The 11822-nt window shown below is 37.7% G+C and overlaps 1 protein-coding gene across 3 annotated transcripts in view; it reads right to left on the minus strand.

The window, feature by feature from the left end:
* The window catches only part of plppr5a (phospholipid phosphatase related 5a), a 66853-nt gene extending 56590 nt beyond the window's left edge, over positions 1 to 10263 (minus strand). For all 3 annotated transcript variants that reach the window (XM_051700426.1, XM_051700427.1, XM_051700425.1), the window contains exons 1-3: positions 9884 to 10263; positions 3087 to 3219; positions 201 to 451 (exon numbers count right to left, since the gene is read on the minus strand). In XM_051700426.1, the coding sequence (XP_051556386.1) occupies positions 201 to 451; positions 3087 to 3219; positions 9884 to 10087 (588 nt within the window). In that variant the 5' untranslated portion in view covers positions 10088 to 10263. The remainder of the gene's footprint in view (positions 1 to 200; positions 452 to 3086; positions 3220 to 9883) is intronic.
* Positions 10264 to 11822: the final 1559 nt, after the last annotated feature.

The following is an 11822-nucleotide window of genomic DNA, read 5'->3' on the forward strand; positions in this document are numbered from 1 at the left end:
GCCTTTACTCAATAGTACAATGGTGACAGGGGAACACAGCAACCATCCATGCCTTCCAGGGAATGACGCTACACTACACAACCACCACCAGCTGTACTGGTGTCAGTTGAACTGTATATATTGCATTTCATTAACTCCAAACCTATACCATTTTATGCAAACCTGTCCTTCTAAATGTCAAATGGTGCTTTCTTACTTACAGCAACATACAGAGCAGCATAAACACTGATTGCTGCCTCTTTGGATGGAAAGGATTTGCGAGCATGCAGAATATCCTCCTCATTGCCTGTGCAGGCTTCCTTTTGGTTGATGAAGCGCACCACTTGTTGGCACCCCAGCGCAGTGTAGTTGGGTTTGCATACCGTCAGGAAGTATGGAGACAGATTTCCTGTTACCACCTGCCCTGCATTGACAAAGATGTCAGTGACAAAAAGGCCAAAGGCGTACACACCTGGGGGAACACAAAGATATAAATGAGGATTGGTGAGTAATAACATTCTTGCATTTTGTATCCATTTTTAAACAAGGTTAGAATACATTTTATTAGTAGGAACACTAATATACTCACTGAGCACTTTATTAGGAACACCTGTACACCTACTTTTTGTGCGATTATCTAATCAGCTAATCGTGTGGCAGCAGTGCAATGCATAAAATCATACAGATACAGGTCAGGAGTTTCAGCGATTTCGACTGTGGCATGATTGCTCATTCCAGATGGGTGGTTTGACTATTTCTGTAACTGCTGATCTCCTGGGATTTTCACACACAACAGTCTCTAGAGTTTACTCAGAATGGTGCCAAAAACAAAAAGCATCCAGTGAGCGGTAGTTCTGCGGACAGGAATGCCTTGAATGGCCAAACAAGTCTGAGCTAACAGAAAGGCTACGGTAACTCAGATAACTACTCTGTACAACTGTAGTGAGCAGAATAACATCTCAGAATGCACAACATGTCGAACCTTGAGGTGGAGGGGCTACAACAGCAGAAGACCACGTCGGGCACTTAATTAGTACCACAGTGTTCCTCAAAGTGTTCAGTGAGTGTATGTTTTCCTATATCAATATATGCTTTCTGTGTATCAGATATACATTCCATGGCCAAAAGTATGGGGATACCTGGACACCACACCCATACATGCTTGATTAACATTAATAGCTTCAAATCTTCTGAGAAGGCTTTCCTCTATATTCTAGAATATGGCTCAAGAGCATTAGTGACACAAGAGCATCAGTGAGGTCACTAATGCTCACAGTCTGTGTTCCACTTCATCCCAAAGTTCTTAAACGGGGTTAAGGTCAGGGCTTTGTGCAGACCAATCAAGTTCTAATTCCACACCAGATTCCATAAATAATTTCTTTATGGACCTCGCATTGTGCACAAGGGCACTGTCATGCTGGAACAGAAAAGGGCTCTCCCCAAACTGTTGCCACAAAGTTGGAAGCACACATTTCTCTAGAATGTCATTGAATGTTTTTGCATTACAATTGGTCTTCACTGGAGTTACTGGAATATCTAAATGCAAGGAATGTAAGGGGATGTCCACATACATTTGGCAATGTTCTATGTAAACATCTTACAAAATCAGTGATTCAAAGATTACACTAGTGAGAATAAGTCATTGCCTTTTTTTTTATTAAAACACTAAACAAATCCTGAAAAGTTAAAGATCAATGATGCCAAAATGCAAACACATCATACACCTTCGCTCTTGGCAAATTGCAGCTCATTCACTCTACATCTTTCTCACAACCACAATATTGAGCAAGAAAGCACATGAGAGGTACTGAAATACAGATGTAAGTGTAGAAATGAGTTTGGAGAAGCTGCAGACTGAAACTAGTTCACAATGAGCGCTACTGCTTTCGTTTTACTCACACTGCTCCTCCATCTGCCCCCATGTTAACACGCTTATTCATTCTGCTCCAGTGTAGTCCATTTTTAACCAGAAACATTATGTAGCATAGGACTGAATCTCTGTGTATATGTTCACCACTGGAAAATAGTGTTCTCACAACAATCTTTGTAATCATATGGCTCCTAAAACCACATGATTGCACACACAAATGAGCAGCGAGAGAAGCAACATCCACTGAATTTACTGTGCTGGAATAATGGAGAAACTATGTAACATTTCTTAACACTACCTGCATTAGTAGAAGTACAGGGTTTCTTGAAGGGTTTTCTTGAATTTGTGAAGGGTTCATGTTCAGGACATTTCAGCAAACAAGGCTGTAACTACATACAGTATTCATAAGTCTTGCCTTCATCCCAAACATAAAATGGAAAATGTATTTCCTGTTTCCTAGTTTTTTAAGATACTCTTTAAAATAATATATTACTGTCCTGTTTCAATTTCTTTTTGTATTATGATATTCATCACAACATCAAAAAGAAGAAGTGTGTAATTTTTTTATGTTGAAGTAAAACTCTCTCCTATCTCAGCTTTATATGCAGAGTCATTTATAAGCCATTTATAGATTGATTTTCCTGAAAAGTACACACTATGGCTCTGTTGTGCTGTCAAAAAATTACTTCAAGAATCCTGACCAGCACATCAAAGTTACATTTAGTTGGCTCAACTAATGGCGTGAATTAGGAGCGGGACTATCTTGATGCCCCGATCAATGGAAGACAGGGGGAGTGTTTGGAAAAACTGTTTGAAAGCAATTATTGCAATTATGTTTGGTGACATTAGTGGCACAGACATTTAGCTTTAAGAATCATTCATTGAAAAACCCATTTTGCTCAACTGCTAATTTGAATCAATGCCTTCAGGAGTGTCTATGGGAGTTACAGCCCTGGGGGCTAATATCTTGTCTAGTCTGATCTCAGGGCAAGCAGCAACTGTAGTTTCTTCTTCAACTTCTCTCTGCAGAAGAAATGTTGTAAATAATTAAAGCGAATGCTTTGAAATGCACCATGAGCATTTCATCTGCCCCACACAAAAAAACGTGCAAGTACGCGTCTGAGACTGAGATGATGATCTGCCTTTCCTCTGCTGCTAGCACAAATGCACAAAGGAAAAGAAAAAGTTGAAATCTGCATCTGTCCTAATTAATGTGTTCCAGTCTATTACGACATACCAAGAAAGCGAAATGTCCGTCGGACCAGAGGGTTGAGGTAACAACAGTCCCCCATCACAATGATCTTCTCCCTGTTGTCTAGATCCTCAGAGACATACTGCAGCAAGAACAGCACTGACTCTGTCACTGTGATCTGAAGACAAAAAAGCACCAAAAGTCAAACAAGAAACTTTTCACATTAAAGGAATATTTCAGTCATGACAACTCTTGAAAAGATTTAGCACATCACTGTGGGTATAACATATTGATAGGATATTAGTCATGGCGGACTAGATCTGCCACGCTGCTGCTGCTGCAGAGCAAGTACGGAGACTTGCTACAGTTGGACACATACATAAACATACACATAGCAGCTGCCGCTGCTGCATAATTTGAAAAACACAAGACCTGCTGTACTAAGCATGTATGACATGCTGCTGCACAATTAGACATAAATACAATCCCCATGTAGTAGATCTAGACAGGTGGAGCTGGGGAGGTGGAGGATTTCAGAGAAAACGCTTTGAGTGCGCTGCAGTAACCAGCTTACTTTCAAAGTGAGCACATTTAAATGTTGTGGAAATGAGAGTATGCAAGTTGACTGGCTACCTAATTACATGTCAAAAGGCCCTATCAGCTTATACCATGTGAGCCGATTGGCTTAACATCCTCATGTAATTCCAAACATGTATGACTTTCTTTCTTTTGTGGAACACAAAACAAGAGATTTTGAACAATTGTACTGGTTGTATTGCATGGGGACTGAGGCTTTCAAGCTTCAAAAAGGATGCAAATGTACTATAAAAGTAAAATCAAAAAAGTGGTCCACACAAACCATGCTCTATATTCCAAATCTTTTCAAGGCATACAATGATTTGTGTAAGGAACAGGTCGAAATTTATGTCACTATTTCTCTCATGAATGTACCAAGGGTAGCTAAGGCAGATCAGCTTTTCAGTGAATAACTTCTTGGTCTGTTCCAAATACAATGCTACTGAATCGTATTGCTTCAAAAGACAAATGTACGACTCGTGGACAACTTTTATGATACTTTAAAGTGCTTTTTTGTCATTTTGGAGCTTGGCAGCCCCAGTCCTCATTCACTTTCACTGTATGAAAAAGAGAGGCCAGAATATCCCTCTAAATTCACCTTTGTGTTACATGGAACAAAGAAAGTCAAATTATTTTTGAACTAGAATGGGGTTGTGGGGGGACTATTCCTTTCATTTTAAAGTTAGGTTGAAGAATTTTTTGTTTTTCCCTTTATCTTTGCTTTATCTTTATGAAGTGTGACCTAGGATAAAGCTAAAATATTTTTTTTCTGGGCTTGGAAATAGGCTGTTTCTGGATATTTGCAACATGGGAACAAGACCATTTCATGAACACAATGGAAATGATTAGAGGTCTGATTTTGTGCAGGCCAGATGCCAGCTCCCAGCAAGGTCCTGAAATTGATTGTGGAGGACTATGCCAAACTGGCAGGAGGCAGCAGGGTCAAAGCATGCATAAAAAAAACGCTCATAATTAGTGCTGGATGTGATTTAAGGAATAAAGCTGTTGAAGGCAATGAGGGGTTTTGTGAAAACTTTTAGTATTCATGTAGGCAAAAACAGAATATCATTAATCTAAATCCCTGTGTCATATCTGGAGTAAAAAACTTGGGAAAAATTATTCTAATGGTTTAGGAGTTGGCCTGCTAACGCAAAGGCTGTGGTTCATTTCCATTTATGGGCAACCCAGGAACAACTCCCATTTACTGCTCTTTTACTGTTGCCCTTGAGCAAGACATTTTACTTCTCTGCATATTACTTTAATCACTTGGAACAAAAAGTGGCTGCCACGAAGCAACAAACTAATCGGTTCACAGCATTTAGACGAATTGGACTGCTAATGGAGAGATTTCTCCAAATATTATAGTCCTTCTTGAGTGCACTTTTAGGCCTGCTGTAGCAGATTTTGGCACACCTATTCGAATACTTTTACCAATGTAAAAAAAACAGGCAGTGACAGGTGAACTTTTGCACTTAACGCTTCAGCAAACTTGCGGCTACAACGGCAATAACATCTCAACATAAGCACAACCGAGCGGGCTTTTGGAGTGCAACTCTGAATCGAGAGTCTAAAAATATATTACTTTGGCATCACTTCTTAATATAACAGCATGAATCTCTACTCTGTATTGAGTAAATCTGAAGTATATATAATATGGTTAAAAAGACAAACTGCATTCATTAAATGTAGAAACATTTAGGAATTTAAAAGTTAGAAGCTTCATTTAAATAGTGTATGTTGCTTGATTCCATCTCTAAAATGTTTGTTACACACTGACATTTATTTACATAATTTTTGTTTCACTTGCATGACACATTTTTCTACATCCTCATCAGAAAACAAAATGAACTGTAAATATTTTCGGTCATTGAACAAGAGATGACAACAATTGCTACAGAAGAAATTCATATTTCTTAACAAATGCATTCCGGAACTGTGAACGTGAACTGACATCTGCTCACTGTTAATAGAAATCACGCCGTCCTGGCCCATAAATGTCTAACAGCGCTAGCGTGATGAGTGAGACTGTTTCTCTAACTTATGGGCCATCCAAGAATTGTTTATTTATTTTTCATCTGTTTTTATGCAACATACAGCCCAAAGTAAGCATTCCGTGAATCTGTCTTCTGCCTCAAAATCCAGATGGCACCGAGTCAAGAGGCTCCCACTTAATCAGATGGTCAAACAAACACACATCTATAAAAAAATCATTGAGTTTTAATATCTAAAACAAACTTAGGCTATGTTCCCAATAACTTTATTTATTAACAGGTTAGACTCTTGAATTGTAGCGTTCAAACAAAAGATAACAGAAGTCAAGCATCTTTTCTATTCTCGAAATAGCCATAAAGTTTGTAACCATAGAGACAGTGATTCAAGTAATTATCAAAGACGTTGACTTCCATAACACCAGAAAGTCTTACCACAATTTATAGAGAAGTTACTTAATAGAAAATTCAAATTAAAAAGGAAGATCATCTGTCAAATCTTAATTAACCAACAACAGCTTTTATTTTTTGCTGGGTGTAATAGAGCACAGTATTGGAGTTGCACCCAGACCACAAAACTGGTGGTAGCAGCTCTGGTGGAAGACAGTGACTGGATCTAAAACCGTCGGATGACACAAAGCTTGTATCTCTGTCTCTGAGAGTTACTGGAACCCCACATGAAAAAATGCGATATACAATACAAGTGTTTGTGCATTGTATGACATCACAGACAAGTAGTTGTCCACTCAGATTCCGTTCACACACAGGCTAACTGAACTCACTCTCAAAATTGGATTTTGAGTCCTGAAAATGTAACTTTGGTTATAAAATGAGGTTGTCATTGTCAATAACAACCAAACTGTTTGTCACATAACTGCATTTAGTACTCTAACGCTGTGTTCTAACCAGATGTGACAACACTGTGGCAGACAAAATAAGATACCTTTTCCATGTTAATCACAGTTTTTGTCCTAACCAGAGGGACAGGACTTTCTGTCGATCGCTTGGTTTCTGTTTCTGATTCCCTGGTAGAGCTCACCGAAACATCAACAGGAGTACCGCGTGAACATGAACAGTAATACACTGAATTAGAAAGAGGTTCAAGGAGTAACTTTACCCTGTGAATGTGTGTGATTGCATATTTATCCCTATGGGGTAAGGCTGTCAAATTAAAATTCTAAATTCTAATGTACATCGAATTGGGCTTGGCACACATAAAATTCAAATGCACAGTTTTTGCATTCAAATGTGCTTTTGAATTTTATGTGTGCCAAGCTCTGACAATGACTTAGTGAAGGGTCTTTGGTTGTTTTGTCTTGCTCTCATATCAGTGTCTTGCAGCACAAGGGCCTGTTCACACAGAACTGGTTTTGTATCTGTCTGTGCTCTTTTCCCGTTGTTTCTATATGTATATTTGCAAGATGGAAATCGGATTGCATCGGATCGAATCGATACAAGATCGTATTGTGATGAAACTGGCGATTTACACCCCTAATATTAACACGATATCACTGTAGTAACACAGTGGTTAGTTGCATTAAAACTATGGTTCCTGCCAAAAAACATGGTTACTACAATATAACTATTGTAAACTATAAAGGAATAGTTCACTTAAAATGTAAAATTCTCTCATCATTTACTCACCCTCATGCCTCATTATATGGACCTACAGAGCTGAAATATTCTTCTAAAAATCTTAATTTGTGTTCTGCTGAAGAAAGTAAGTCATACACATCTGAGATTGCATAAGGGTGAGTAAATTATGAGAGAATTTTCATTTCTGGGTGAACTATTCCTTTCATTTTACCCGGATCAAACCTTTCAACTTCCTTACCTTCACCGTGACCAAATCACTGAGAGGTAATACACTTTTATTTTAATTTTATTTATTATTCTAAGTATTATTAAAGGAAATATTAAGAGTGGAGACAGGAAACAGGATGGGCAAAAGTGGGACAAAAGGGCAAATCGAACCCGGGTCATCCACATGAAAAAAGCATACTCACACCATCTTTACACTAGGGATGCACCGATCTGATACCTGGATCAGTATCTGCTCCGATACTGAAGCTTTTAGACGGATTGGGTATCGGTCTGACCAGCCCGATCCAAATCCGATACTGTGTGTTAGTCATGTTCGTTACTGTCAAGCTCCAAAAATAACATAAAAGAACCATTAAAACATAATTAAAGTTCATATGACTCGTGCATTTTATTCAAAGCCACTTGATGATGTGCGATAGCTCTGTGAATCAAAAAAGGCGGTGTTTATGCACAGCGCCAGCGCGTTAGTGAATGGTGCTGCTCTGTTGACACAAACTCACGCACAGGCTGGTGATGCACTTGCGGCTATTTTTAGCATTCACAGCAGTGTGCAATATTTAAGCGCTACTCAAAAAACAACATCTCAGATGTAGATGCTCAATAGTTCACTTCACTTATAATATGCATTTAGAACGGCACCGGAGGTGCATTTTACCAGAATTTATAAGAAGCGAATTAAACTACTGTGAACTTGCCTACAAACAGACACATACACGACTTCCTGGAGAGTTCAGAATGTCAAAATAAAAGCGTGAGGGTTTTAAAAGTGCACGATTTAAATATATTACTGTTGTATTTAAAAAAAAAAAGCCAATAATAAAAATATTAATAACAATTTATTATTATTATTGTCATCATTAGTATTTGTTTACAGTTTATAACAATATTTCAGTTGAATGGGTTCCAAAACATAACTGTGTGAATGAAAAGTGGACTGATGTCTTACAACTAAATTGAACAAAAAAAGAGATCTGAATCCCAAAAACAAAAAAAAAAAACACTGGTTTCTTTTCTACTGAAGACTGGAATTGGAAGAGAAAATGTTGTATCGGTGGTATCGGTGCATCCCTACTTTACACACTACACTATTGCAGCGACAAGGGCGCAGTTTGTCTTCAATTTCTGTGTTTCCACCAGACTAGTGCAAATAGTCACTAGTCTATTTGTTGTTAAAAGTCCATGGACATGTTGTGCATCAACTACCTATTTATTGAACTCATCATACCTTAACTCTCATCTTGGCAGTAAGCCTTATTTATTAATAAGAAATCTTGCAGTGCAATTGTAAGACATCTCTCAAAGTATTCCTCTAGTTTAAACATCTCCGATAAGCTACAAACTAGTCACACTCACACTGTTAGCTGATTTATCAGTTGCTTAATCAAAATGCAGAGGTCCAGCAAGCCAGCCTTTGAGTCAACATCTAGGTTAATATTGTAGAAGAAGCCATGCACATAATAGAACCCCAGGTGAGCTGATAACTGACCTTTACTGTCCACCACAGAGCATGCTTGAGACCAGATCGCAGTTTTCACAATTGGCTCAAAAGTGATGCTTTTAGCAAATCAAATTGTCATTTGAGGGGTGATTTTGTGTGGGCCAGGCAAAGGGGTTTCAGATTGAATAAATCCACTGGAATTCTAATGAGGGATGAAAGCAGGGAGGCTCTGTGGTGATCCTGGCACTCTTTAATTGGTCCTCGGAGCTGCCAATAGCTTGTTCATTATAAATTCTCTCTCAGAATACTGTAGAAGGCAAGTCTGGAGCCAACAAGTGACTTCTCAAAGACTGAATCCAGCATTCAGTGTGGCCAACCCTGCAGGCATTAACCCATGGCACCCTGCAGAGTTTTCCACTTGAACTTCAAAAGAAAACTTCTTCAAAAAAAGAAAACTGAACATGCCATGACTGATTCTGAGGGGGAAAATTAGCCTAGTTATCCCACTATGAGATGTGAGAAAACACTGTTTGGCTGTGGTTGGTGAGAAAACTAGTGTTAGTGTAGTAGACAACACTAACTGAAAGGTCACTATTCAACACAGTTAAATTATATCTAATATTATATATGCAAAATAATTTGAATAGAACATTCTGCTATGATAGATTTGAAGGAACAAAATGAGAGAGTACTGCATTAGTTATACAATGTCATGATTTACAAATTCATGTGTTAACACATGCATTGTTTTTAATACATAGGCGTACTTTTTAATGTAACGTATATCATTATTCACTGAATATGTTAACCTAAACTTTGCAGCCAACTGACTCATTCATTGCAGACTATTATCTACAGAAACATCACGTTTGACTATCTCTACAAAGCAAGTTGTTTAACATTACCTTCAGCTATTAAATAAATAAAGGAATTCCCTATGACCACAAAACAATTACAGAAAATGCTCATATAAAATACACTGTCCTTACAAAACTCCTTTTATCCAATTTACTCACCACAAGTGCTGGGACTCCTGCCACCACCGCGTACAGGATAGCTGGTGGGATCGCACTGGACTCCTCTGGTCCAAGATAGGGCTTCGTATAAGCATTATCATGACAGAAAAAGCCCTGGACGTGCACGTTGAAAGTATCGGTATACTCAAAGTAATATGCCAGCATGACAGTCCCTGCCATGATCACCAGCTGAAAGTAAAGCATTGTCGTTCAGGGTCAAATAAGATAAAAGCATGAAAAAAATTCTATGAAAAAGTAAAGGGTCCTCGGTCTGCTCCTACGAAGATCCGGGCATGGTTTCCTCTTGTTCCACCGTCACCCCTCATAAAATCCATCAAATGGAGTGCGCGAGCACATTGTGTCAGGGACAGAACCCGCCGATACTCTGTGGTCTATGCGAATGAATTGAGTACAAGCTCGCGCAGCCACGTGCGCTGTGGGCATGACTCACACTAATTAGTGATGACGGGATGCCTGCAAAGAACTATGCAGTTTTTTATATATATTAAGCGTGTTTAAACGCATTATAGATGTACGAATTATTTATGCTCTTTTACAATACCAAATCATTTGTATACTTTTGTTTGACTTGGTTTCTCAAACCTCTGCTTATCAGCATAAGGGCTGAATACTGTCAAACAATCTCCTCTTCATAAAGTCTGTTTAAAAAGTCAAATTCTACGAGACAAACTTACAGGTGCTCAGCTGAAGCTATAATAATAAAATCATTCCAGGAATGACAGGAAAGGTGTAAAACCATTCTACAATCATATGGTTAGAAAAAAAAAATGCACACATTATTTGTCCTCGTCAGACTGTCATTTAGAAATACACATAGGAAGACTAAAAATAAAGAAAATAAATGGCTTCAATGTTTTTTGATGAAGGTTTAAGAAGCAGGAACTGTGCGTTGCTGCCCTCTTGTGAATCTAGGGAGCAGTAATTGACCCATTTCAGGTGTTGAAAAAGATTGTGCAGTGTTTCTTTTTGAAAAATAAAATACATTTTGAATAGAAAAAGAAATATTTCATTAAATAGAAATCTAACTTTTAAATAGAACACAACCTATTAAACAGGGATTACATTTTAAATGTAGCCAACTCTTAATTCTCAATATAATATTTATATATTTATTAATATATTATATAGAACTAACTATTATATCAATTGCTCTCCAGTGAGTGGCAAGAAATGGAACCAATGAGCTAAACTTGCTACAAACAGCAAAGACATTATTAGCCTTTAGATTCAATGGGTAAATTTGCATATAGGCTATTGGCTAAAGATTTAAATTTATATTTTACAGGCACGTGTGCAGGCATATGCGTAATTTTAGGTAGGGATGACAGTGACATGTCCCTATCAACTTTCAGAAAATCGAAAATGTCCCGACCAACATTTGGACAATTTTACCACACAGAAAATACTTTAACTACAGTATGTTTTTATTTTTTATTAAATGTCCTAAGTATAATTATTAATGTGTAAATTATTGTCCTACCTCTTCTTTTTTTATGCTGGATAATACATTTTACAGAATGTCACTTTACGTCCCTTTATGTCCCTTGAACATTATTTTCTCGAGGTAAATCTTCTTGAAGAAGATAACATTTGGTTTATCGCATATTGCTGCATATTATCCAAGTTTATCGCATATCATATTTTTTCTCCTAACCGTGCAGTGGTCAGTTCTTAATTTGTTTATTCTTTAGAAATTCTTAAAAACAAAATGCTAATATTTAATATGGTGGGGCTGTAACGTAGCTGCTGGCACTGGCAATGACGAAGACGAATTGAAGAACTCAAGTGCAATTTATTAAACAAAAGTGAAACCCAATAAATCCAAAAACTATAAACTCAAAACATGAATTTGACACAAACTTAACCAGACATGAACAACATACCAAACATATACAATACTTGACAATGGAAAACATCA

This window comes from Myxocyprinus asiaticus, chromosome 6, assembly GCF_019703515.2.
Source record: "Myxocyprinus asiaticus isolate MX2 ecotype Aquarium Trade chromosome 6, UBuf_Myxa_2, whole genome shotgun sequence".
Classification (NCBI taxonomy): domain Eukaryota; kingdom Metazoa; phylum Chordata; class Actinopteri; order Cypriniformes; family Catostomidae; genus Myxocyprinus; species Myxocyprinus asiaticus.